This window comes from Myotis daubentonii, chromosome 21, assembly GCF_963259705.1.
Source record: "Myotis daubentonii chromosome 21, mMyoDau2.1, whole genome shotgun sequence".
NCBI lineage: Eukaryota > Metazoa > Chordata > Mammalia > Chiroptera > Vespertilionidae > Myotis > Myotis daubentonii.
Genome location: NC_081860.1, coordinates 9,190,555 through 9,217,171, shown reverse-complemented (window position 1 = coordinate 9,217,171; position 26,617 = coordinate 9,190,555). Strand labels below are relative to the sequence as shown.

Below are 26,617 nucleotides of genomic sequence, written 5' to 3'. Positions count from 1 at the left end.
CCCCCTACTGTCTGTGTCCATGGGTGATGCTTATATGCATGCATACAAGCCCTTTGGTTGATCTCTTACCCCCACTCCCTCCCTTGCCTTCCCTCTGAGGTTAGATGGTTTGTTTGATGCTTCTATGTCTCTGGATCTATTTTTGTTCATCAGTTTATGTTCATTATATTTCACAAATGAGTGAGATCATGTGATATTTATCTTTCTCTGACTGGCTTATTTCTCTTAGCATAATGCTCTCCATCCATGCTGTTGCAAATGGCAAGAGTTCCTTCCTTTTTACAGCAGCATAGTATTCCATTGAGTAGATGTACCACAGTTTTTTAATCCACTCGTCTGCTGATGGGCACTTAGGCTGTTTCCAAATCTTAGCTGTTGTAAATTGTGCTGCTATGAACGTAAGGGTGCATATATCCTTTCTGATTGGTGTTTCTGATTTCTTGGGATATATTCCTAGAAGTGGGATCACTGGGTCAAATGGGAGTTCCATTTTTAAGTTCTTGAGGAAACGCCATACTGTTTTCCACAGTGGCTGCACCAGTCTGCATTCCCACCAGCAGTGCATGAGGGGTCCTTTTTCTCCACATCCTCGCCAGCACTTGTTTGTTGGTCATTTTCTTTTTTTTTCTTTTTTAAATATATTTTATTGACTTTTCACAGAGAGGAAGGGAAAGGGATAGAGAGCCAGAAACATCGATGAGAGAGAAACATCGATCAGCTGCCCCCTACTGGGGATGTGCCCGCAACCAAGGTACATGCCCTTGACCAGAATCGAACCTGGGGCCTTTCAGTCCGCAAGCCGATGCTCTATCCACGGAGCCAAACCAGTTAGGGCTGTTGATCATTTTCTACATTTTTTTTTTAAATTGAGGGACAACACACATTCAATGAAGTGCACAAGTCTTAAGTGTACAGCTCAATTTTTTTACCTACCTACCCAAGTCACCACCACCAATGGGGTCCCATCATGCCTCTTCCCACCTTACACCCTCTCCCTGAGGTAACTATTATTCTTACTGCTCTCCTCAGATTCATTCTGCCTGGTTTAGAACTTCATTTAAGCATTTGGCTTCTCTCATTCAACGTGGTATCTATGAGATTCATCCATGTTCTCACACACAGCAAAGTCCTTATTTATTGCTAACTAGTATTCCATCGCATGGACATACCATCATTTCTTTCTCCAGTTTCCTGTTGATTGGCCTTTGATTTGTTTCCAGTTGGGATATTATGAATAAAAGCTGCTGTGAACATTCTTAATGTTAAGCTCCCAGCTATTCTGGTGAGCAATTTGGTGACGTTGTCAAGTTGCAGATGTGTATACTTCATGACCCAGCAACTCCACCCCTGGGATAACACATTAATAGATGCTTTCACACATGTTAAAAGCGGCGAGAGTAAAAATGCCGATGGCTATGTTATTATAACTGCAAAAATACAATAAACTAACCTGAAATGCCCACCAACAGGAGAGTGAGTCAGTAAACTGTGGTCGAGTCATACAATGGAACACTATATATAAGTAAATGTAAATGACATAAAGCTAATCGTATCAAGGTGATGGCTCAGAAATAATACTGGGTGAAGAAAGCAGGATCTAGGTGCACAATGCCATTTACATACAATTTTAAAACATGTGGTACACGCCCTAGCCGGTTTGGCTCAGTGGATAGAGCATCAGCCTGCAGACTGAAGGGTCCCGGGTTCAGATCTGATCAAGGGCACGTACTTTGGTTGCAGGCTCCTCTCAGCCCAAGCCCTAGTCAGGGCTCGTGCAGGAGGCAACCAATCAAGGTGTTTCTCTCACATCGATATTTCTCTCCCTCTCTCTCCCACTTTCCCTAAAAATCAATGGAAAAATATCCTCGGGTGAGGATCTGAAAAAAACAAAACCATATGTGTGTGTGTGTGTGTATGTGTGTATGTATGTATGTACACATACACATACACACATACACACACACACACACACACACAGTGGGGCCTTGACTTAGGAGTGTACCGACTAACGAGTTTTTTGAGATACTAGCTGTCTCTCGGCCGATTTTTTGCATTGAGTTGATAGAATAATTTGAGTTAACGAGCTCGGTCTCGGAACGAATTAAACTCGTAAGTCAAGGCCCCACTGTATATATAAAACACGCAGTACACTCTCTCATTGGCTGGGGACACAGCTGCATGTAATAAAGGTACAAAAATTGCATAGTGTTGATAAACAGACAATTGAGAATAGTGATTCCCTTCAGGTGGGGAGGGCAGAGCTTGTGCAGTCGGGAGTACAGGGGGGTCGACTGAATGCACAGCTCACCCACTCCTGGGGTCCTCTTAGCTTCCCAGGTGTCCCTAATGGATCTGTTCCCCAACCATTGCAGCTCACCAGTTGCTATAGAAACTGGAGCCGTTTCTCTTACCCATTTGCCAGGGCAGCACTAGGAAGCCGTCCCGGACGGGGCTCCTGTTCCCAGCCTCTCGCCATCCTGATGACGCCTATGTTCAGGCTCAGACCGCCTGGGCCCGCGTTACCGGTCTACCCCACCCTTGCTGGGGGCACTTCCTGCCTCTGTGCCAGTCCCTGTGTGGCCATGACTTCTACCTCCTCCCCCAAGCCCTGCCTGGGCTATCGTGTTTCTTAGCTAAGAAACCGCCCCCATTTTCTTTCTCCTGCACAGGAAGTGCTGACTCAGAGAGAGAAGGGCAGTCCCCCATTCAGGCGCCCCCGACGGAGGATCAGTTCCACCTGCAGGGACTTGGGCCCCCAGGCTCTCAGAGGCAATGGCTCCAGCTGCTCCCTAGTGTCACACAGCCCAGCAGGTCTCAGAGCCAGAGGCAGGGGTGTGCCCGGCACCGCCTTCACACCTGCTTCACCGTCTTTCCCCTGAACACACCTGCCCAGGTGCCTCAGCACCAGGGCTGTGGCCAAAGAACTAGGGACCTGGTCGTGGAGGGTCAGGCGGAGGCCCCACACCCCCAACCGTCACTGGGCGTGTTCCTTGTCACCCAGTCCAAGATGTCCTGGGATGCAAGCATTCCACGGTCCAGGCCCAGCTGGTAACACGGAGCTCTAACCCCTCTTGGGTGGGCGGGGTGTGGACATGCCCATTAGCACAGTCAAGGCTCTGAGAAGGCCTGTGGGAAATAAACTTGCTTTAAGCCATGATTCTTAAATGTATTTGACCAGACTTTTTTTTTTTTAAGAACATATGCTAGTCCTAGCCGGTTTGGCTCAGTGGATAGAGCACTGACCGGCGGACTGAAGGGTTCTGGGTTTGATTCCAGTACCTCGGTTGCAGGCTCTTCCCCAGCCCCTGATCTGGTCAGGACTCATGCAGAGGCAACCAATCGATGTGTTTCTCTCACATCGATATTTCTGTCTTTCCCTCTCTCTACCACGTTCTACAAATCAATGGAAAGATATCCTCAGGTGAGGATTAAAAAATGTTTTAAATAAATAAAAGAGCCCTCACCGGTTTGGCTCAGTGGATAGAGTGTTGGCCTGTGAACTGAAGGGTCCCGTATTCGATTCCAGTCAAGGGCACATGCCTAGGTTGCGGGCTCCATCCCCAATAGGGGGTGTACAGGAGGCAGCCGATCAATGATTCTTTCTCATCGTTGATGTTTCCATCTCTCTCTCCCCCTCTCCTTTCCTCCCTGAAATCAATAAAAATATATTTAAATAAATAAATAAAAGAACGTGCTAACGGAACACCTCTTACCCCTTTCGGAAACACTGCTCACGCGGCCGCTTTCCTCGCCGGGAAAGGTATCGGCAGGGCCCAGATCTCATTGCCACCCCCAGAAGGCGGCCCCAGGTGGAGGGCTCTGTGTCCTCCCTACTCAGTGTCCGAGGGGCAACAGCATTGGTGGCTGGGACCTTGTGAGAAAGTCCTGGACCTCGGGCCCCACCCCCACCTCCTGCTCTGAGTCTGCAGGTTAGTACCGTGCCTAGGGGGTCGGACAGTGTGAGCAGCTCTGTCCCACACCTGCTGTTCCTCCCGCTCCACGATGGCTAGCTGATCCCCTCCCCGCAGGATGGGGCTCTGGGCCCTGTATCCACATGTATCGGCCTGTTTTGAATCTCGCACCTGATGGGGAAACTCCCCACATCGTGAATTCTCCTTCCCAGGGGCCCATGAGGGGCCCCAGGGGGCCGGCCATCGAAGAGGCCTCGCTTTTGCAGAGGCTCAGAGGAAGGACCACGCGGCCTTTTGTCCCTGCTCAGCTGTCTCTTCCACAGAGACGCCTGGGGACCCGGAGACTGTCCTCTCGGGGGCTCCAACCAGAGTCACCTCTGAGCCAGTCCAGTCTCCCTAATGGTCATTCAGGAGGGTCTAAAGCAGCGGTTCTCAACCTGTGGGTCGCGACCCCTGAAAATACATCCTGCATATCAGATATTTACATGACGATTCATAACAGTAGCAAAATTACAGTTATGAAGTAGCAATGAAAATAATTTTATGGTTGGGGGTCACCGCAACATGAGGAACTGTACTAAAGGGTCGCGGCATTAGGAAGGTTGAGAACCACTAACGGAACCGTTAGCCGCTCTCCCCCAACCCCTTAGAACCCGGAAGAAGGGAGAGGTGAGCCGGCCTCTAGGGAGAAGACCTTTATTGAGAATTTGCTCCATAAATAACTACAGAAAGTGTGTGTGGGGGGGCGCTCTGCGTGCTGACATGAGGAATCTTATCTGAAAGAGGGAGGGAGGGAGGGAAAGAGAGAGAGAAGGGTGCTAACGGCCCAGGTGTCACGAGGGAGAAACCAGTGGCCGAGAAGTCGGAGCACTTGGGGGTCACTGGGTCAGAGCTTGCACCACATCCTTCACCAGCATGGTGCCGATCACCATCTTCTCGCTGTTGACTGTCAGCTGGGCGGGGCCCGGGGGCCGCGCGTCCAGGGTCAGCAGGACCAGGCTCCCGCTGGTCAGCGTCCTCCCTGCAAACCTGAGGGGGCCGGAGGGAGGGGCTCAGCCCCTGCGGCGGGCGGCCCTCCTTCAGACCAGGCCCAACAGCCCATCTCCTCCTCAGGGAGGGGCCCAGTACCTGTACTCGTCAGACGTCCCACAAGGGACCCGGCCCAGGTTGGCCGTGGCGGTCACTTTCTGCACCACAGTGTGGTCACTCCGACAGCTGTCCGGCAGCGTGAGCTTCTCTGTGATCTCGTTCATGCCCGTCAGCTTCCCTGGGGGCAGAGGTCGCGATGAGGGCAGAGGCTGTGATGGGTTCACCTGGGTCTGCCCACGGAGCTTCCTCACCAAGTTCTCAGCCTGGGCAGGCCTGACCCTCACAGTCCTCAGGAAGCCTGAGGGGTCTCCCCAGCCCACCCAGGCCTCCATCCATGTTACTGACCGAAGACTCGGTGGCCACTTAGAGCTTTCCTGCACCCTAGACCCCACACCCAACCAAGTTCAAATCCCTCCCGGCTCCTGCGGCTGAGTCCTCACAGAGAACACTGGTGGCTGCTGCCCTCCTGGCCAAGGCCTGGTCCTCACCAGGCAGGCCTGAGCCCAGACCCTAACCTCACGGGGGGCAGCAGCTCCAGACCTGGCCAGGCGCTCACAGCACCCGGGAACGCCTCACTCAACTGGGCTGACTCACACACTCTCAGGCAGCCCTGGGAGCTCCGTGTCCGCCCTCCCACCCACCTTCTCTGCAGCCCCTCTCCTCCCTCTGAGATGCTCCATCCCCTCCATGCCCGACCAGTGATCTCTTCTTGCCCTTGTACCTTAAGCCTCTCCGTGTCCAAGTCCCCCTGCTCCTAAGAAGTCCTCTCCAGAAGCCAGATTGCTCATCATGCCAAGGCTGTATCTCCCATTCAGAGCCCACGTCCTCCATAGAGGACTCCCTGTCCTCAGTGGGTCTCCTTCAACCCACGGCGACTGGCCCTGCCCCCTTTTGACAGGCCCCGCCCCCTTTGACTGGCCCTGCCCCTTTGACCAGCTCCGCCCCCTTTCTCAATGACCGGCTCTCCCCAAGGTTCCTATCTGCTGGCTCTGAAGGTCTTTGAAGCATCTCCCCAGGGCGATCTCACGCACATTCACAGCTTCAGTTCCCACTCCGTGCTTCCTGGGCACCGTCCCACATTTCCAGCTGCATACTCAACACCGCCCCCTGAATTTCCCAAACGCATTGCAAAACCAGCTTATCCAGAGCTAACCTTGCTCTTCCCTCACCCCTCGCCCAAACCCATTCTTTCTACCAGATCAGGGGTTTGGCAAATTACAGCCTGCAGGCCAAATCCCGCTCCCCACAGGGCCCACAAAGCCTAAAATACTGGCTTTATGGCGCACTGCAGAAAAAGCAGCAGCATGCCGACCCCTGGTCTAGGTGAAGGGCACTGCCATTCTCCTTGTCACCCAAGCCCAAAATTCTAGAACAGCTTCTATGCCTCCCTCTTCCCGGGGGCCACCCGCCTCAGCCCCTCGCTCCCTTGGTCAGGGCTCTAATCCTGGTCCTCACCGTCTCTGGGCAGATCTGTTGCAACAGCCTCATTAATGATCAGAATGTGGCCCAAAGTCACAGACCAAGTGAGTGCAGGTTCGGAACCTAAACCAGGGCCCACGAAGCCCCGGGCTTCTCCCACGGGGGCTGCCCTGCCTCCTCCAGCTGCTGCAGCTCCTCCCAGCCTCAGTCCTGGCAGAATGCTGCCAGCTTCCTCTGTGGGAAGCAGAGGTCGGAACCCGGCCCGCCCTCACTCAGACACCTTCCCTGACGCCTCCGCCGCCAGGAAGACGGAATCCAAGGCCCGCCTCTCTCTAGCGATGGAGCTGGACCCACCAGCCCCGTCCAGCTCTGAAATTCTAGGGCTGAAACCCTTCAGCACCACATTTGAGGCTTCGGGAAACGAGACTACACATGCCTTCAGCCTCGTTCTCACCACTCCCCTGTGCTGGGGACTCCCATGACCTCTTCTCCCTTCCTGGAAACCTTCACCAACACCCACCCGCGATGTTCCCCCAGCTGGAGTGCTTGCTGGCCTAGTGGCCGAGGGCCCACTCTCTCCACAGCCTCACTGAAGTGTCCCGGCCCCCGCGGAGCCCACCCCCCCCCCCCCGCACCCCCGGCGAGGCACCCCTGTCTGATGAGCTGAGGATCCCCCGCAGGGCTGTGAGCTGGAGCTGAGGGCCCTAGACTTTAGGGCCTAGAGCAGGGATGGAGAACCTATGACACGCGTGTCAGAGGTGACACGCGAACTCATTTTTTTTTTGGTTGATTTTTCTTTGTTAAATGGCATTTAAATATATAAAATAAATATCAAAAATATAAGTCTTTGTTTTACTGTGGTTGCAAAGATCAAAAAATTTCTATATGTGACACGGCACCAGAGTTAACTTAGGGTTTTTCAAAATGCTGACACGCCGAGCTCAAAAGGTTCGCCATCACTGGCCTAGAGGATGGTGCTGAGTCCCCCCCCTGTCTGCCCAGGGCACACTCACCCTGTTCCTTCTTAAACTCATTCTCACTCATGAACACCGGGGCCATCAGCTCCCCAACCGGCGGCTGAATGGAGACGTAGAACTGTCGCACTTGGGTGCTGGGTGGGGGGAGAAGACAGAGAAAGAGGCAGTGAGGCCCATCTCTCCCCTCGCCTCCCACTTTGGGGACAGGGCTTGGGGGCAGCAGGAGAGGGAGGTGAGACCCGAGGGCGTGGGCTGGCTTCCAGACCCTCCACCTCATGACGTACCCCCTGCTGCCACCACCTCCAGCTCCTCTCCACTGTGACCCACCTCTCCCCGGCCCACCCTCACCCCCCACCACGAGGCAGACACTCACCACAGCTGGAAGTTGGCTGCCTGGGTGGAATCACAGAAATTAATGCCCATGACAGCAGTAGCAGACTCTCCGGGTGCCAGGGACTCTGCACGGGGTGAGGTGGGAGGGGGAGAGGGAGTCTGCGTCCCAGACCCATTCTCCCTCCTCTGCCAGAGCCGACCACTCCCAGCTTCCCGCCCCGGGAGGCGGTTCCTGGTTTTCTCCTGAAATCTAAACACCCCTCCCCCTCCCCCCCACACACTCTCATCCACTGAAGTCAGTCTTTTTGTTTGTTTTGTTAATCCTCACCTGAGGATATTTTCCCATTGATTTTTAAGGAGAGTAGAAAAAAAAGGGAAAAACAGAAAAACGCATCAATTGGTTGCCTCCTGCATGCACCCTGACCAGGGCCCGGGCCGGGGAGGAGCCTGCAACCAAGGTACGTGCCCTTGACCAGAATTGAACCCGGGACCCTTTGGTCCACAGGTCGATGCTCTATCCACTGAGCCAAACCAGCTAAGGCTGAAGTCAGTCTTGAAGTAACCGAGCCTCAAGCACCCCCTGCCTTGATCAGGACCCCCTCACTTCCTAGCCTGTCTTGCCCACTGGGTGTGGATCATGCTAGACGCCCTCTCTGTGCCCCCAGGGCCTGGCCCCTGGCCGGGCAGGGAGAGGGCGTCGGCAGCTGTAGGGAGACTGACTGCCCGGGAGCCGCACCGATTTCAGGGAACTCCTGGATGCTGATGCCCGCAGGCAGTTTGGGGGTGCCCACATGCAGGCCCTTGATGGGGGTGTCGGAGCTGTTGGAGAAGTGGATGAGCAGAGACACCATGTGGGGGTCCCCGGAGAAGGGCTGGCGGCTGAAGGTGTAGTCCACAGCCAGGCCCTCGCCGGCCACGCGGTGCAGCAGCTCCTGCCGCCCCACGCCGGACACCGGGCTCAGCAGCTGGACGGGAGGGAGAGGGGGATGGGAGTGAGCAAGCAGCAGCCTGTCCAGCCCTGTCCCCACCGAGGGTCACAGCCAGCAAGTTCCCTTCCTTCACCCCCCACACACAGATCCACACCCCAGGGTGCAGCACGGAACTGTGGGTCCCATCCCACTCACCGAGGGCACCAGCGGGGAGTCCGTGAGGGTCAGGCCCTCCAGGTCTGCGGCCAGACTGCTGGACACGACCGTGGGGGGAGACACAGGCTGGGCGCTGGGCGGGGTGACTGTGGACAGACGAGGAAGACTGTGGTGGGGAGAGGTAACATGGAACTGGCCTGAATTGAGCAGGGCTCAGGGAGCAGACGGTTCAGCACCATGGACAGCGGGGCATGTGGCAGCCTGGTGGCTCTAACCACTCACCACCCCAGCCCCACACCTAGTGCCCTCTCAGGCCTGAAGATGTGTTATTTTTTAAAATATATACATTTTTAATTGATTTCAGTGAGGAAGGGAGAGGGAGAGAGAGAGAGAGAAACATCAATGATGAAAGAGAATCATTGGTCGGCTGCCTCCTGTACGCCCCCCATTGGGATCAAGCCCACAACCCAGGCATGTGCCTTGACCAGGAATCAAACCGTGACCTCCTGGTTCATAGGTGGGTGCTCAAGCACCGAGCCACGCTGGCCAGGCTGTCTGCTCTCCCCACACCCAAGCCTTGAGGACCCTAACCCAGAGCTCCCTCAGACCTTCCTAAGTCCCACTCCCCAGGCCTCCTTCCCCGTGACTTCTACCCCCAAACTCACAGTCCTCGAGATCCAGCAGGGACACCTCCTTGGCTGCAGGGGCACTTTTGCTGCTGGGAGGCTGCAAGAGAACACGGGGTGTGGGCATGGGAGGGAGTGCCCAGGTACAGGACACACTGAGTGTCTGGAAGGTGGGAGGACCCTGTCCCAGAGCCCACCCCTCTCGGCCCGACTCTCACCGTCTTCTTCCTCCAGGACACGGGTTCCCCCTGCTCCTCCTCGCTCTCCGACGACACCTCGGACTCTGAGGAGCTGCTGCTGGAATCGCTGCCCTCATCCGAGGACGAGCCTTCTCCTTGTCCCTCCGTCACCTTCTTCCTCTTCTTCCTCTTGCTCTTCTCACCTTCCTCCTCACTCTGTTCACTGGAGGACAGGAGCGGGGGCAGGTGGTACTCAGGCCCAGCCTGGGCTCCCACTCCTTACCTCCCAGAAGAGCAGGGAAGCCCTGAAAAGTGGGGGTGAGGTGGGGAGCCTGGGCCAGTGGGGTCCTGTGCCAGCCCATGCCCGATTGCTTCTCTACACTGCATCCCTGAGACCTCCTGCGGCTCCTGAGAGCAGCCTCAGCAGGAGCTGGCCGGGGTCTGCGGGAGCTGGCCGGGGTCTGCGGGAGCTGGCCGGGGTCTGCGGGAGCTGGCCGGGGTCTGCGGGAGCTGGCCGGGGTCTGCGGGAGCTGGCCGGGGTATGTGGGAGCTGGCCGTGGTCTGCGGGAGCTGGCCGGGGTCTGCGGGTCTGCAGGAGCTGGCCGGGGGTCTGCAGGCCCCACCAGCTCACCAGGTTCAGGGGCTCTTAGGAGGCTGGCCTGGGCTGTGTGGTTAGCCCTTCTTTTCCAGGGGAGACCCCAAGCCCCACCCTTCTCTTACCTTTCACTGCTCCTCCCCTTCTCCTCATCCTCGTCCTGATCTTCATTGTCAGACTCGCTGCTCGACTCCCCAGAGCCGCTCTCGCTGCTGCTCTTGCTGTCTGGCTCGCTCTCGGACTCGGGGTCTGCGGAGGAACCATCTCAGATCACCCCCCCACTCTCTCCCCACTCCACCAAGTGCAGGCCTCCTGGTCCCCAGCAGGTGCCCTGGGCTCGCAGCTTCAGACTCAGCTCTGATGGAACCCTCCCCCAACCTGCCCCTGGTTCCACGTGCCACCCAGACCACCGGGGACCCAGCTGGACCCGCATGGACAGAGACCTGCACAAGCACACACACACCAGGAACCTGCAATCCCTCAGGTGAGTAAACACATAGGCAGGTGCATGTAGGTGCACACCCCCTTGGATACACAACCGGGTCACACACACACATGCACGCGCACACGCCTCAGACAGCACACATGTGGGCAGCAGCGCGGAGCCCAGCTCTCAATCTCCTCACCGCTGTCTGCGGACTCCGTGGGGCCCGACTCGCCCTCAGAGTCCGAGTAGAAGGGTTTCTCCTTCTCCTTCCTCTTCTCCCGATTCGAGCTCTTGGTCCATTCAGGTACCTGGATGGTGGGGGGCAGGTAAGAGAGTTAGTAAATTGTGGTTGGGGAGGGGGAATGACAGCACAGAGTCTCCTTATCCTTCACCCCACCTCTTCCGGGCCCTGGTCCTGTCCCAGGAGGAACTGGTGAGGGGTAGCTGCTCGCAGAGGGGGCACGGACAAACCAAGGAAGAGACAGAGGGGAGGGAAGGCACGGGGCCAGCACGCAGGGGAGGGGGGAGAGGAAGCACTGCAGGCCGAGCAGAGGGCACACGGCACACGGGGGTGGGGACCTCAGTGTATTCGCCCAGCAGGCCCACGTGGGTCTCAATAAGGGAGAGATCTTCTTCCTGTGTGTGGGGAGGGTGTCAGGAGGGCGTGGCCAGCACGCGAGACACCAGAGCTCCCTGCGGTCTGTCCCTCCACCTGCGAGACTCAACCTCCACCCCCCGCTGACCTCCACGTTGCGCACGGAGGGGTCCGGGGCTTCCTCTGGCCAGTCTGGGAGCTCCTGGTAGCCTGTGGCCTTGGCATTGAGCAGGTGGGACAGTGAGCCCAGCTGGAAGTGGTCCCGGTCTGGGGACAGGGTGAGAGGTCAGCCTGTGAGTTGTTTCCTAGGGGTTGGTGTTGATCCTGGTTGGGGGGCTAGGGGGGGAGCCTCGCTGGGCAGATGAAAGGGTGGATGTGCCTCTTAATTGCTCTTCCACCCTGACCTTCAGGCCCACATGCTGGAGGGAAGGTGCTCTGGCCCGACCAGAGCAGGCTGAGGGGAGGAGGCAGGTGGGGGCGGAGGAGGGACCCTGGCCCACGGGTGCTGCTGGCCCTGGGTGGTGGGAATGTGGTGTCCCCTCTCTTCCAGGGCAGTGTGTGTGTGGGGGGAGGGGGCGGCTGGGTGCTCAGCACCACCACATTCCACAAGGAGGCCCTGCAGGGATGAGCATAACGACCAGGAATGAGAGGCTGGCCCGGCTGGGTCAGGGCCTGGAGGGGTGAGAGCCCTGTGGGAGCAGGAGGAGGTCAGGGCCAGAGGAGGGCAGCACAGAGACTTGCGAGTGGGGATGGTCCTGGGAGGAGAAAGGGACAGTTCCCTTCCTCCCAGGAGATTTTCAAATCTGCCCCTTCCCTCTGATGGGGGTCCCCACTTCAGCTCCCACCTTTGAAGGACGACTCCAGGACAGGGGCTGGTTTGGGCGCCAGGAAGAGCTTCTTGGCATGGCGGCTGAGGGCCCCGCCCTGCTCCGAAGGCACGATGAGCTGCCGGGTGAAGCGTGCGCGGTCGCGGATGTCATAGTTCTGGTCGTACTTGGCCAGGCTCAGCACGTACTGGGTCAGCAGCTTGGTCTTGGGGACAAGAGAGGGTGAGCACCGGTCAGGGAGTAGGGGACACAGGAGGTCCCAGACCAGGCTCTGACCGACACCACTGCATGGGGCTGCCCTCCCTCCACCCCAGTCCTTCCCACAGACTTTATGTTCCCTCACCTCCCTGACTCTTGACCCCAACTTTTTTTTTTTAATATATTTTATTGATTTTTTACAGAGAGGAAGGGAGAGAGATAGAGAGTTAGAAACATCAATGAGAGAGAAACATCGATCAGCTGCCTCCCGCACATCTACTGGGGATATGCCCGCAACCCAGGTACATGCCCCCGACCGGAATCGAACCCGGGACCCCTCAGTCCGCAGGCCGACGCTCCATCCACTGAGCCAAACCGGCTTTGGCGACCCCAACTTTTTTTTTAAAATCCTCACCCAGGGATATTTTTTCATGATTTTTAAAGAAAGTGGAAGAGACAGGGAAAGATAGAGAGAAATATCGATGTGAGAGAAACACATCCATTGGTTGCCTCCTGCATGCGCCCCAACCAGGGCCCGGGCCACGGAGGAGCCTGCAACCAAGGTATGTGCCCTTGACTGGAATTAAACCCAGGACCCTTCAGTCCACAGGCCGACGCTCTATCCACTGAGCCAACCTGGCCAGGGCCTGACCCCAACTTTGACAGCTGCCCTTTGGGCCTTGGACTCCATTCGTCCTCAGACTTGTGGTCCCAGGTTTGCGGTCTCCACGGCCACAGTCCTCCCCTGAAAGGCTCTACTGAGAGCCAACCGCAGAGCCCGCACCGTGGGCTGCTGAAGGCACAGAAGTCCCGGCATGCACACTGCAGTGAGGCAGCCGTATCCCAGACCCAAACCTCTCCATTTCTGCCCCGTCCCTGCCTAGTCTACCTGTCTTTTTTTAAAATACATTTTTATTGACTTCAGAGAGGAAAGGAGAGGGAGAGATAGAAACATCAATGATGAGAATCATGGATCGGCTGCCTCCTGCACGCCCCACACTGGGGATAGAGCCTGGAACCCGGGCATGTGCCCTTGACCAGAATCCAACCTGGGACCCTTCAGTCCTCAGGCCGATGCTCTATCCACTGAGCAAAACTGGCCAGGGCTAGTCTACCTGTCTTTACAAACAACCGTGGTAGCCACTGTTGATGGAGTGCCTCCTAGCATTAAGCACTCAGCACCAGCCCAGGACGGAGCTCTGTGCCCGGCACAGCAGGCACTCGGGAAATGTCCTTTAAATCAATCCGTCAGCACAGGCACACGAGGCAAACGCTTGTGGCCAGCGGGACAACCTGGGGAAAGGCATGTGGACACCAGGCTTGGGAAACAGGCCGACATCAGTGTCCGGGGGCTCAGGGCTCGGCTCAGTCCTGAGCCTGTCGGTTCCGACCGGTGTGGCTCCCCGCCCACACGGCCTCACCTTGTCAAACGTTCCTCCCACTGCTCCTTGCTCCCCTCTGAACAAGGAGGCGCACATACTGTTCAGGGGCTGAATGCTCCCCATGGTGCTCCCTCTACCTTCTCCTCTCCAGGCTTCTGCTCCCACAATCCTGACACCCACAGGCCCAGGGCCCCGCTGCTTCCACACGTGATTGCTGTCCCTTCCAGCTCCTGATGAGTCCCAGCCTGAGTTCCTGGGGCCCAGTGTAGCTACCATGGATCAGAGGAGCCCCGAAGAAGCACAGTGCCACCACCCAAAGACTCCATGGGAGGCCGGAGAGGCCGCCTTCAGTCCTCCCAGGCCCTGGGCTCCCCCGAGGAAGTGTGCACACTGGGAACATTGGCCACTTGGGCCCAAGCCAGGTTGGCTCAGTGGGTAGAGCGTCGGCCTGCGGACCAAAGGGTCCCGGGTTCGATTCTGGTCAAGGCATAGATCTCGGTTGCAGGCTCCTCCCCGGCCCAGGCCCTGGTCAAGGCATGTGCAGGAGACAACCAATCAATGTGCTTCTCTCACATGGATGTTTCTCTCTTTCCCTCTGTCTTCCACTCTCTCTAAAAATCAATGGAAAAATATCCTCGGGTGAGGATTAGCGAAAGAAAAGAAAGAAAAGAGAAAAGAAAAGAAAGGAAAGGAAAAGAAAAAAAAGAAAAGAAAAGGAAAAGAAAAGAAAAGAAAAGAAAAGAAAAGAAAAGAAAAGAAAAGAAAAGAAAAGAAAAAAGAAAAGAAAAGAAAAAAGAAAGCGGCCTTGGCGTTCACGCCCACCTGGTGAGGGCACACAGAGTACTGCTTGGCGGGTTCTGGGGACCGACTGTGGAGGGGCACCTCTCGATCTGTACCTGCTTCGAGTTGGTCAGGTAGAGCTTGGCCGCCAGGTTGATGACCTGCAGCTTGACAATGTCCTCCTCGGCTGTGAAGGACTTGGCCATTTTCCTGAGGACGTCGGGGGCGATCTTGGGGACGTGCTCACAGTACTCGCCGATGAGCCACAGGATGCTGGCGCGGGCCATGGGCACCTGTGGCGGAGGGAGAGGCGTTAGGACCTCGGTAAACATGGCAGGTGGGCAGGCACGTGGCCTGCCAGGGAAATGGCGGGCCTCCCATCTGCACCGGCCGCTGTAGGATAGGCTCCCCCGGAAACGGGAGTGGGGGCAGGGGGAGAGGCATCAAAAGGTGGGCAGCCTGACCAATGTGGCTCAGTGGGTGAGCATCGACCTATGAATTGGGAGGCTGCCGTTCAATTCCCGGTCAAGGGCACATGCCTGGGCTGTGGCTCGATCCCCAGAGTAGGGTGTGCAGGAGGCAGCCGATCCATGACTCTCTCATCATCTATCTCCCTCTCCCTTCTCTGAAATCAATAAAATTATATATTTTTTAAAAGGTGGGCGTTTCCTGGGCGGCAAAGCCCTTCTTCCCTGGGGTTTCACTGGCTTCTTTTCTTTTTAAAGTAGATTTTTATTGATTTCAGAGAGGAAGGGAAAGGGGGAGAGAGAGAGAAACATCAGTGATGAGAATCATGGATCGGCTGCCTCCTGCACGCTCCCTACTGGGGATCGAGCCCACAAGCCGGGCATGTGCCCTGACGGGGAATCGAACCTGGGACCCTTCAGTCCGCAGGCCGATGCTCTATCCACTGAACCACAGCAGTCGGGCTCACTGGCTTCTTCAAGCCCTAATGTCAGTCGAGGTTTTAAAGACTGACTTCCTGGATCCACTATGTCCTCAATGCTTCGCTCCATGTCACTTCTTCCTGAATCTCCAGGAGCACCTTGTTTCAAAGTTCCAACTTGCCAGGAACACACAGGACTTGTCAACCAGCCACCCCTGGTGAGAGCGTTGGAGAAAACACGAGTGGGGCGCTCGGTGAGGGGTCCCCAAAGGGAAGGCGAATCTTGGGCAACAAGGTCAGGGTCACATGGCCCCAACTCCTCCCATCCTTCCACCTGAAGACCTTGTAGAGCCAGTGTGGGAGGTTTGGAGGTTGATTTAGTTAATTATAGGGTCTTAGGATCGCGGAAGGACCTGGGGGGTTGGGGAGGGGAGGGGACGCGGCATCACTGCCGTCCACACCTGGATGTTGTCCGTGAGCTTTGCCAGGTGCTTGATGATCTCCCCATGCTGTGCTGGCTGCATCTGCAGCAGCTTCTTAATGACGACCACCGACTCCGCGACCACCAGCTCTGCGGACGGAAGAGAGTGTGGGCCCCGGAGAGCCCGATGGCCACACGCAGGCGGACAGACCCTGCCACACCCCAAACCCTGGCTCTCTTCCTCACCCCCTGCACTCCACCAGTGGCCCTGAGAGACGCAGGGACACCTGCATACCCACTGAGGCAGACAGACGTCATCACCTTGTGCCTGGACAGACAGATGGATACCCACTGGCCGTCGGACATGCAGGCAGACACCCATTGGTCATAGGGTCGGACACTCAGACAAGCACTGACCATCGCGGTTGGACAGCAGCTGCACCAGGCCGTTGAGGCAGGTGTCACGGACTCGGCCTATGTTAGTGGCACAGCGTCCAATGGCCTGGATCGTGGCTGCCACGAAGTCCTTGTCCATGCTGCGGATGTAGGTCTGTGGGACATCACAACAGGGTGACCCCTCAGGGGCCCTGCAGGCTTGCGGGTGACCTTCGGGACGGCCACGCCTCATTCAGTGACCCATCATGCCAGAGACCAAATTCTGGGAGAGGAAGTGGCCCCCTCACCGGCTGCCCAGTGATTCCCTGGCCCGAGGCCAGCAGAGGGCATTGGGAGAGGACCTAAGATGACCATTTCTCTGGACGCTTAAGAGAAGGTCTGCCCACAGGACGACCCTCACTGTGCACAGGAGCCCTGGGCTGCTCTCCGGGGCCCTCTGGATGGGACCTGCCCCAGCCCGTACCTGGAATTCCCGCAGGACCGTAGGGATGTTGGTCTCATTGGCCAGGTTGGTCAGCACTTCCAGCTGCAGGGAGGCAGAGAGTGGGCGTCCTGTGCTTTCACACCCGGTCATTCCAGACACACTCCACACACCAGCAAACACTCCTCAGGCAGCCCCCAGCATCCTGAGGCTGACAGGGCACTGACAGGTGAGAAGCTTGCCTGCACTGCAGGAGGGCCTTTTCGCCTCTTAAATGGATTCCCTGACAGATGCACTTACAGCCTGATCATGTCACTTCTCCCTCTATTGGAAACGTAAAGCCTGCCCTAGCTGGTTTGGCTCAGTGCATAAAGTATCGGTCTGGGGACCAAAGGGTCCCGGGCTCGATTCCAGTCAAGGGCACGTACCTCGGTTGCAGGCTCCTCCCCGGCCTGGGCCCTGATTGGGGCGTGTGCAGGAGGCAACCAATCAATGTGTTTCTCTCACATCTATATTTCTCTCTGCCTTTCCTTCTCTCTTCCACTCTCTCTAAAAATCAAGGAAAAATATCCTCAGGTGAAGATTAAAATAATAATACAGTGGGGCTTTGACTTACGAGTTTAATTCGTTCTGAGACCGAGCTCGTTAAGGAGCTCGTTAACTCAAATTACTCTATCAACTCAATGCAAAAGATCAGCCAAGAGACAGCAGGTATCTCAAAAAACTCGTTAGTCGGGACACTGATAAGTCAAGGTCCCACTGTATTAATAAAGAAAACAAAAAGCCTCCTACTGCTTTTAGGATAAAGACTAACATCTTCCCTCAGTCTGGAAGTCCCTGCTCTCCCACCACTCCCCCTTGCCTTCCATGCCCGTCACACAGGCCGGTTGTCAGACTCCTGCCGGCCCCAGGGCCTTTGCATGTGCTGTTTCCACAATGTGGCTGGAGTGCTTCCAAATCCTGTCCCTGCCTTTACTTAGGTAATTCGTGTTCATTCCTCAGGCCTGAGTTCAAGCCACCTGTTGAGGGAAAATTCCCCTGACACCAGACTACATCAGGCCCTCCTATTTTATGCTCTTACAGCTCCCTGTAACTGTTCTTCCATGCCACATTGCACAAATGGATTTTTACATTTGTTTTAGGATTAGCTGCGAAATGCCTCCTCCTCACCCCAATTAGACTGTGGGCTCCACCAGGGCAGGATGCCTGATTAGTTTGCTTTCTCTGAACTGTTTAAATGACTCAGTAAGGCAGCAGAGCAGGAACGGGATGGGGTACAGGCTCCTGTGGGCATATATGTGCATGAAAGCCCGAGGGGGTGGGAGTGTGGGGGTGATAACACCGTGGGTGGGAGACGGAGGGCTGCACTGAGAAAGCATGAATTTTCGAGTCAGCAGAACTGACCTTGGGGTGGTTACCTCCTCTCCTCGGGTCCGCGTTTTAATAAAATGGCGAAAATGTGCACTTCCTGAGGTGGTTGTGAAAAGTGCCAGGTATAGAACAGGTCTAGGCAAGGGTCAGTTCCCTTCCCCGTCCCCCCATCCTCATTAGCCTGGCTTCCTGAGCAAACACGTCTGGCTGGGAGGCCATGGGCTCAGCCCCAGACACAGGTAGGCGCCCAGGGGGCCACCGTGGATACCTGAGTGGGTCTATGGAGACGGGGGACGTGGCCAGACAGGCCACAACCACTGCTGTCTGTCACTCACCTTCAGGATCTTGATCTGGGTGGGGTCGGTGGACCTGATGTAGAAGCTCTTCAGGTAGGGCTCGAACATACCCTGGCACGGGAGAGGCAGCCGGGAGTTCCCCCACAGCCTCTCTTCCAGGGCAACCCTCCTCCCGGCCCGGGACCCAGTGACCTCCCCGCCATGCCACTGTCCCCCACTCCTCAATGTCCCCCTCCTCCCTCTAGATCCGACGGGGTCTTTCTTCATGGGCTTTCCTTCCTGAGTGGCCCTCAGGATCCTGCATTTGGGGTCTCCCCTCCCCCACGCTGCACTGCCAACGCCCTTTCCCAGCCTGCTTCTCCCCGGAGCCCCGAGCGCCATGAGCGCCATGGAAGCCACCCCTCGGACAGGGAGGGCAGGCCTTGGTCTCTTGCTCACCCGGCGCTTGATGGACATGGTGGCCACGTTCTGGAGCACCACGTACTGCACCTCACTGCAGAGGAGGGTCAGAGGTTATGGGAGCCCCTCGCTGGGGCAAGGGGCAGCCGGTGGAGGTAAGGAAAGTGGACCAAGTAGGAAGGAAGAGGGGACCGGTGTGGCCAGGGCACCAGTAGGAGGAGATGGGCCAGGTGGGCTCAGGGTCCAGAAGTGGGCGGGCCAGGGCTGGTGGATGTGGGCGGGACCGGGGCGGGGAGTGTGGGGGGGGCCGGGGAGTGGGAGGGCCAGGGCTGGATGTGGGCGGGCCCAGGATTGATGTGGATGGGGCTAGGGGAGTGGGCGGGACCGGGGCGGGGAGCGTGGACGGGGCGGGGCGAGGGCCGGTGTGGGGCCAGGGCTGGATGTGGGCGGGACCGGGGCGGGGAGTGTGGGCGGGGCGGGGCCAGGGTAGTGGGTGGGGCCAGGGCAGGATGTGGGCGTGGCCAGATCCGGTGTGAGCGGGGCGGGGCCAGGGCCGGTGTGGGCGGGACCGAGGCGGGGAGTGTGGGCGGGGCCAGGGCCGGTGTGGGCGGGGCGGGCCGCACCTGTGACTGCGCAGCAGGCGCACCAGCGCCTTGGCGATGACGCCCACCTCGGCCTTGGGCGCCAGGTGGAAGTAGAGCTGCGCCACGGCCATGACCACCGCGGCGCTGCGGCTCTGCAGCAGCGGCTTCGTGTTGCGCAGCAGCAGCCGGTGGTCGGGGTCCATGACATAGGGCTTCCGGGCGGGCAGCGCCGCGGCGGCCGTCTCCTCCGACCCCGCGCCCTTGGCCTCGTCCTCCTCCGAGCCGTAGAAGGCTTTCTCGGGGTTCTCCTCCAGCAGGGATTCCTGTAGGGGGACGAGGATGGGGGGCAGCGGGCGCCTCCTCTCAGCGACCCTCCTGCCCGCGCTGGGGGTGGGTGGGGCGGGTGCTCACGTTCTGCGTGGGGCTCAGGAACTGCGTGCGCGCGTAGCGGGTGAGCATGCTGATGATGACCACCTGGCCCCACTCCTCCACGTCGATGAGCAGGTTGCAGAGCTTCCGGTAGTTCTTGTGGATCAGGTCGATGCGCTCCGGGCACACCTCCTCGAAGGCCATCACCACGCTGCCCGCCACCAGCTGGGGAGCAGACGGAGGCCAGAGGGTCATGGGGAGGGCGGGCCGGAGGGCCTCTGTCGGGCACCTTCCCATCACCCAGCCTGTGCACCCCTGCACGCACCGTGGTCTTGTCGGCCAGGAGCTTCTCAATGACCTCGATCAGCTGGTCCTTCTGGTCAGAATCCAAACTGCGGGAAACACTGTTGAGAGGGGCCTGCCCCTCCCTTCTCCTTCCTTCCCAGTTTCCGCCCAGGCTGTGCTCACCTCCCTCACCCCAACCCTGTTCACGGGGAGGTGTGAGCGTGCTCCACGGTCCTCCATCTCTCAGTTCCCAAAACCGTCTTAAAATATATGATTTCAGAGAGGAAGGAGAGGGAGAGAGCGATAGAAACATCAATGATGAATCATTGATCCGCTGCCTCCTGCAAGCTCCCCCACTGGGCCTGCAACCTGGGCATATGCCCTTGACCTGAATCAAAGCTGGGACCCTTCAGTCCACAGGTCGACTGAGCCAAACGGGCTAGGACCCAAAACTGTCTTAAACCACCTAAAAAATTAAAAAAGCAGGGCATGCCTGACCGGCATGGATCCCTGAACCAGGTCATAGTTCGATCCCTGTTGGGGCACATGCATCCCCAGTAGGGGGCGTGCAGAAGGCAGCTGATCAATGATTCTCTCTCATCTCTCATCGCTGATGTTTCTATCTCTCCTTTCCTCTCTGAAATCAATAAAAATGTATTTTAAAAAAGCAAAGCAGCATGCAAGACCCGGGACAGGCCAGAGGTGGGCTGGGGGCGTGGGGACCCCTCCCCCGGGGAGTGAGGGCAGGGCTGGGGCAGCACACCTGTAGAGCTTAGGGATGGCATGGGCGGCCGTTTTCCGCACGTAGGGCGACATGTCCGAGGCAGCTTCCTTGATGGCCAGCATCATGATGGGCACTATGATGGGCACGCGGATGCTAGAGAGGACGCGGAGGGCGCTGGCGCGGATCAGCTGGTTGGGGTCCTAAGGGCAGAGGGGGAGGCAGAGCCGTGAGAGGTCACCCCCGAGGAGCCCCGTTCTCACCCCGGAGGATGTGCCAGTGTTGGGTACCCGGGGGCACTGCTTGAGGGCGTTGACTCTTGGTCTTGGCCGCACAAGTCTGACATCTAAGCGGGTGCAGCAATGGGGTGCTTCGTTTTCAGGGAGAGTGGCGAAGTCTCAGAGCACCTGACGTTCCTCGAACAGCCCCGGTTCCTTAGTTCCCTTGTGTCCATGCAGAGGCCACTCCCAGCGAATGCAAGCTCGTCTCCCTTCCAAGAGTTCATCTTTCCTTGCCTCTCCCCAAAGAACCTCTCCCAAGCTGCTCTTCTTCCTCTTCTCCCACAGTCTGTCTGTCTTTCTTTCCTTCTTTCTTTTTTTAAATATATTTTATTGATTTTTTTTTTTTTTTTTTTTTTACAGAGAGGAAGGGAGAGGGATGGAGAGTTAGAAACATCCATGAAAGAGAAACATCAATCATCTGCCTCCTGCACGCCCCCTACTGGGGATGTGCCCGCAACCAAGGTACATGCCCTTGACTGGAATGGAACCCGGGACCCTTCAGTCTGCAGTCTGAGGCTCTATCCACTGAGCCAAACCGGTCAGGGCTCTTTCTTTCTTTTTAAATATATTTGTATTGATTTTAGAGAGGAAGGGAGAGGGAGACAGGGACAGAAATATCAATGATGAGAGAGAATCATTGATCAGCTGCCTCCTGCACGCCCTCCCTAGAGGGGATGGAGCCTGCAACCCAGTCATGTGCCCTGACCAGGAATGGAACCATGACCTCCTGGTTCATAGGTTGACACTCAACCACCGAACCATGCCGCCCAGGTGTCTTCCCCCACCGTGTTTAAAAGAGAAGAGTGTGGGGGCCCCTCCTCGTTGCTCCTATAGCTTCCTATACACTGAGAAGGACCTGGACAGTGTACTGCAGTCATGGGCTGCAGCAGAACAGCTGCAAGTGATGGTTCATCTTGGAGGGGGATGGACAATGGCAGGGGTGCTGGACACGCAAGACAGATGCTACCTGGATTTTCTAAAATGAAGAAAGAGAAGATCCACAACATTACTGATTAAAAAAATGATGGCAATGTAAAAATTCTGGAATTGATTTTTAAACAGAAGGCCTAAAAGCACTTATTTAAAAAGGCAGGAGTGTAGCCCGGCTGTTCAGTGGTTGAGTGTCAACCAAGAGGTCACCAGTTTGATTCCCGGCCAGGGCATATGCCTGGGTTGTGGGCAGATCCCCAGTGGGGATGTGCAGGAGGCAGCTGATGGATGTTTCTCTTCGATGTTTCTATCTCTTTATCCCTCTCCCTTTATCTCTCTCTCTAAAAAAAAAATCAATAAGAAAATACATTTTTTTTAAAAGTTACTTTCAAAAAATAAGTAAAAAGCAAAAGTGTGCGTTCTAGCCAGTTTGGCTCAGTGGATAGAGCATCAGCCTGCAGACTGAAGGGACCCAGATTTGATTCCGGTCCAGGGCACGTTCCTCAGTTGCAGGCTGATCTCTGGTGCCCTGACTGAGGCTGCATGTGGGAGGCAACCAATCGACATGTCTCTCACATGGATGTTTCTCTCTGTGTCTCTCCCCAACCCTTCTACTCTCTCTAAAAAACCATGGAAAAGTGTCCTTGGGTGAGGATTAACAAAAATCTCTCTATAGAAAAGCCTAATATGCAAAGTGTCCCCTCAGGAGTTCTACCTACCGGGAGTTCAATCACTCGCTATGATGTGCACTGACCACCAGGGGGCGGCGCAGAACTAAGGAAGGCCCTGGCCGGCAGCCAGCATCCGCTAGGGACCCTACCCATGCACAAATTTCATGCACTGGGCCTCTAGTAAATATATAAATAAAAATAAATAAAAAGCAGGAGTGTGTATTTTTTCTCTTTTTTAGCTTGAGAAAGAGCTCGCTTTACTGGGAATGGAGCACTGTGCGTTGGGCTCCTACACGTGGTGCTCAGGAAGGTACACAGGGCACAGAATGTGCTGCTAATGAAGAGCAACTGGAAGGGGCTCCTCTGGGCAACTTCCCAGCACCTCCCTCCCTCTCCCCCGGCTGGGCACTCCTGACCACTTCCTTGAAGGCAACTGTGGTTCACTGGAGATAGAGTCCCTCGGGGCTGCCTTCTTGTTTTTTATACAGAACATAGCCTTCATTTGCTACTTTCATTCTCCGTTCCCTCAAGCCCTCAGACCAGCTCCTGTGCAGATTGCCTTGATGTCGGCACCAGCGAGGTCACCCTTAGCCGTGACCAAGTCGTCCAGTGTCCCGTCATCAGCCAGCGTCCTTCTGCTTGTGTGGACCTGGAAGATGAACTCCTTGGTCTTTTCATCTGGCGGGGGAACCCCATCTTCCTGTCAGTGCGGCCTGGTCTGATTAGTGCTGGATCCCGAGTCCCTGTTCGGTTTGTGGCCATGATGACTTTTATGTCTCCCCTTGAATCAAATCCACCCAACTGGTTCAACAGCTCCAACGTTGGTCACTGAATTTCTCTCTCACCTCCGGAGTTTTAGTCATACCTTTTTGTCCCAACGGCATCAATTTCGTCAATAAACATGATGGATGGTGCATTTCTTCAGCAACTCGAAACAATTCCCAAACGAGTTTGGGGCCCATCGCCTAGGCACTTCTGAATGAGTTCAGAGCCAACCGCTCTCAAGAAAGTGGCTGAGGTTTGGTTTGCTATGCTTTAGCCCAGTGGTTCTCAACCTTCTGGCCCTTTAAATACAGTTCCTCATGTTGGGACCCAACCATAAAATTATTTCCGTTGCTACTTCATAACTGTCATGTTGCTACTGTGATGAATCGTCATGTAAATATCTGATATGCAGGATGGTCTTAGGCGACCCCTGTGAAAGGGTCGTTCGACCACCAAAGGGGTCGTGACCCACAGGTTGAGAACCGCTGCTTTAGCCAATAAGGTTTTACCTGTGCCAGGTGGACCATAGGGAATGACGCCCTTAGGGGGCTTTATACCCCCCATCCCTTCATCATATTCAGGAAGCTCACAGATTCCTTAATTTCCTGGATTTGGTTGTCCAGCCCCCCCCCCCACCCCCACCGTGTTGGCAGAGGTCTCCTGTGAGGCCTTTTCCACCTTCACCACCGTGACCAAGGGGTCCGTGTCATCCATCAGCACCCCTATCACATCATGCACCTTGTGGTTGAGCAGGACGGAGCAGCCTGGTCCCAGCAGATCCTTGTCCACCAAGGAAAGAATGCAGACATAGTGTTCTGAGCCCACAGACGTAGACACGATGGCGTGATTGTCATCGAAGATCTCTTCTAAGGTCCTCACCGACATTGGGGTCCCCCTCAGATCATCCACCTTTGATCTTTCCTCCTCTTGCTTTTCTCTTAAAGGTTTCATTTGTTCCTGATTTCTAATGAATTCTTCCTCCATGAAAAGACAGTCTTTAATTCTCTCTAATTTCAATCATTTTAACTGGCACTGAGTGTGAGGTGTGACCAGTGGCAGTTTGCTGGCAGCATCTGGTCCGTTTGTTTTTTTCTTCTTTTTCCAACTCTGGTTGGTACAGGAGGTTCGTATTTCTTTTTCTTGTCCTTGTCATCTCTCTTGTCACCTCCAGGACCATGACCATCACTATGACCTAAACCCATCTTGCCAGAAGTGTGTATTTTCTTAGAGTAAAATCATATCCCGTTCACTACTAAAACCTATTTTCCTTTTAAAAAAACAAAACGCATTTTATCTGGAAATGATTATGGATTCACAGGAAGTTAACCCCAAATCCCCAGTTAGGTTGCATATGGGAGGCAACCAAAATTGATGTTTTTTTCTCACATCAATGCTTCTCTCTCTCTTTTCCCTTCCCTCTCTAAAATCAATAAAAACACATTTTAAAAAATAAAATAAATAAACAGTGTGGGGGAATGAGCCTCCCTCCAGTATAAAGGACTTGACTCCTCCCATGTCCATTTCCGGAGGTGATTTCCCTTCCCAGCTGCCCCAGAGAAGGGAGCCAGGTCTTTAAGGAGCTGCTTTGCATACACTGGGCGTCCGAGACCAGGCTAAACAGAACGAGGAATCTGTTCCAGCTCTAGGGGAATAGCTGGCTGTGCTGACCTTCCAGGAAATAGGTCACGTGTCGTGTCCTCTGCGCTCCCCGTGGAGTCCACCTCCGTGTCTGAGGCAGCCCTCCTGCAAGGCTGCCTTCATCGCTGTCCTCTCAGTGCGGCTCAGGTGTTTCCCGTAAACCTTTTGGTCCTCCTTACTCAGCTCCAGGTGACAAGATTCCCAAGTCACTGTTCTCTACAGACACCTGGGCCAGGTGAGCCTGCGGTGATGAGGCTCTGACACCCAGAGGTGAGGACCCAGGTGGGCAGCCCCCCTCCCCTTAAGGAGCTTGACCTGTCTGCCGGGCTGTGGGCCCCAGGTCCTTTACACCAGTGGGGCGAGGGCCAGCGGGGTCCACTGTCAGGGGCCCAGGGGTTTATATCTGAGGCAGCCATTAACACAGAAGACAAGAGACACCCACATCACCTTTCCTCTGACTCTGACGCTCCCAACCTTGCGCAGGTAGGGAAGGGCCCCAAGAGCTCAGCACCACCCCCCTCCTGCCACCCCACCCTGGGCCCACTCCTCCAACCCAGCACCATCCAGGCCCCGCCCCAAGGAGGCACGCCGAGACACTGACCTTGAGGCCACGCTGGAAGGTGGAGATGGACAGCAGGGCCAGGTCTTGCTGTTCCTCAGCGTAGCGCACCAGGTACACGTAGACCAGCTTCTTCACCTGGGGAGAGCGGGTTTCCAGCAGGGACCGGCGCCCCCACCCCATAAATGTCCTCACCCAGCGGGCTGCCGTCTTCGGGGACAGATCCCTCCAGTGGAGAAGAGCATCCCTGGTGTGCCCATCCGCCTTCTCTCTGACCCACATCTAGCTCAGGGGCATGTGGACAGTGTCTCTTCCCGGACCAGGGACATTACTGGGCAGGGCAGGTCCCCGGGGGCTGGAGGGCCCCCTTCCTCACCCCTGACCAGCAGGACACCCCTCGCTGGGGAGCGCTCACCTCTATGTTCTTACAGGCTACGTTCTTCACCACAGCGGGAAACAGGTCCGAGGCATTCTTTCCCCGGGCGATCATCTGGGTGGTGAGGTCAAGGTCAGCAGGAGGAGGAGAAGAAGGAGGAGGGAGGGGGCCAGCATTTAATAGGGGGTGGTCCACAAGGGGGACATGCTCTTTGACCCCAGGTCCCTTCCCCAAGGAAGGCAGACAGTGAGGACCAGAGGGCAAGGGTATGATATGAATGAGCAGGTGGAGAGATGACCTGGGAGGCCTCGGCCAGGTAGGGCGGGAGGTGAGATAAGAAGAGGCAAGAAGCCCTAGCCAGTTTGGCTCAGTCCATAGAGCCTTGGCCTGCGGACTGAAAGGTCCCGGGTTTGATTCTGGTCAAGGGCATGTACCCCGGTTGCAGGCTTGATCCCCGGCCCTGGTCGGGGCGCATGCGGGAGGCAACCAACCGATGTGTCTCTCTCACATTGATGTTTCTCTCTATCTCTTCCCCTCCTTTCCGCTCTCTCTAAGAATCAATGGAAAAATATCCTTGAGTGAGGATTAACCAAAACAAAGAGGCAAAAAGTTGGGTCAGAGTAAGAAGGGTGTGCAAGGTTTCTCCAGCCCCCTTCCTCCCCCTTCCCCGCCACCCTTACCGCCACAATCCTCTTCATGGCCTCCAGCTTGAGGGAATCCTTGTTGCTGTCCAGCATCTCCTTCAGGTCATCGTGCCTGGTGGGAGGCACAGGGGGTCAGCTGAGGGCACAGGGTGGGGGTGGGGCTATCAATCCGGAGGATCCA

At 56.2% G+C, this 26,617-nt stretch overlaps 3 protein-coding genes across 4 annotated transcripts in view; 1 reads left to right on the top strand and 2 right to left on the bottom strand.

Moving 5' to 3' along the window:
* PDE8A (phosphodiesterase 8A) overlaps positions 1-26,617 on the top strand; it is a 412,152-nt gene that overhangs the window by 223,277 nt on the left and 162,258 nt on the right. The window lies entirely within an intron of this gene.
* Positions 4,603-26,617, bottom strand: part of AP3B2 (adaptor related protein complex 3 subunit beta 2) — a 30,663-nt gene continuing 8,648 nt past the window's right edge. The window contains exons 2-26 of one of the 2 annotated variants that reach the window (XM_059678439.1): positions 26,473-26,548; positions 25,832-25,906; positions 25,459-25,554; positions 20,615-20,775; positions 19,892-19,958; positions 19,609-19,791; positions 19,237-19,520; positions 18,653-18,707; positions 18,254-18,325; positions 16,590-16,652; positions 16,148-16,280; positions 15,771-15,880; positions 14,540-14,716; positions 12,082-12,268; positions 11,385-11,503; positions 10,841-10,949; positions 10,340-10,463; positions 9,659-9,842; positions 9,480-9,540; positions 8,854-8,960; positions 8,466-8,694; positions 7,770-7,854; positions 7,433-7,530; positions 5,040-5,178; positions 4,603-4,940 (exon numbers count right to left, since the gene is read on the bottom strand). In XM_059678439.1, coding sequence (XP_059534422.1) covers positions 4,790-4,940; positions 5,040-5,178; positions 7,433-7,530; positions 7,770-7,854; positions 8,466-8,694; positions 8,854-8,960; positions 9,480-9,540; positions 9,659-9,842; positions 10,340-10,463; positions 10,841-10,949; positions 11,385-11,503; positions 12,082-12,268; positions 14,540-14,716; positions 15,771-15,880; positions 16,148-16,280; positions 16,590-16,652; positions 18,254-18,325; positions 18,653-18,707; positions 19,237-19,520; positions 19,609-19,791; positions 19,892-19,958; positions 20,615-20,775; positions 25,459-25,554; positions 25,832-25,906; positions 26,473-26,548 — 3,145 coding nt within the window. In that variant the 3' untranslated portion in view covers positions 4,603-4,789. The remainder of the gene's footprint in view (positions 4,941-5,039; positions 5,179-7,432; positions 7,531-7,769; positions 7,855-8,465; positions 8,695-8,853; positions 8,961-9,479; positions 9,541-9,658; positions 9,843-10,339; positions 10,464-10,840; positions 10,950-11,384; positions 11,504-12,081; positions 12,269-14,539; positions 14,717-15,770; positions 15,881-16,147; positions 16,281-16,589; positions 16,653-18,253; positions 18,326-18,652; positions 18,708-19,236; positions 19,521-19,608; positions 19,792-19,891; positions 19,959-20,614; positions 20,776-25,458; positions 25,555-25,831; positions 25,907-26,472; positions 26,549-26,617) is intronic. The other variant, XM_059678440.1, reaches the window with a different exon arrangement.
* On the bottom strand, positions 22,981-24,180 carry LOC132223005 (26S proteasome regulatory subunit 4-like). Its single transcript, XM_059678402.1, has 2 exons — positions 23,856-24,180; positions 22,981-23,154 (listed from the first exon to the last, which is right to left on the bottom strand). The coding sequence occupies exons 1-2, from the start codon at positions 24,168-24,170 to the stop codon at positions 22,981-22,983; spliced, it is 489 nt and encodes a 162-aa protein (XP_059534385.1). The 5' UTR covers positions 24,171-24,180.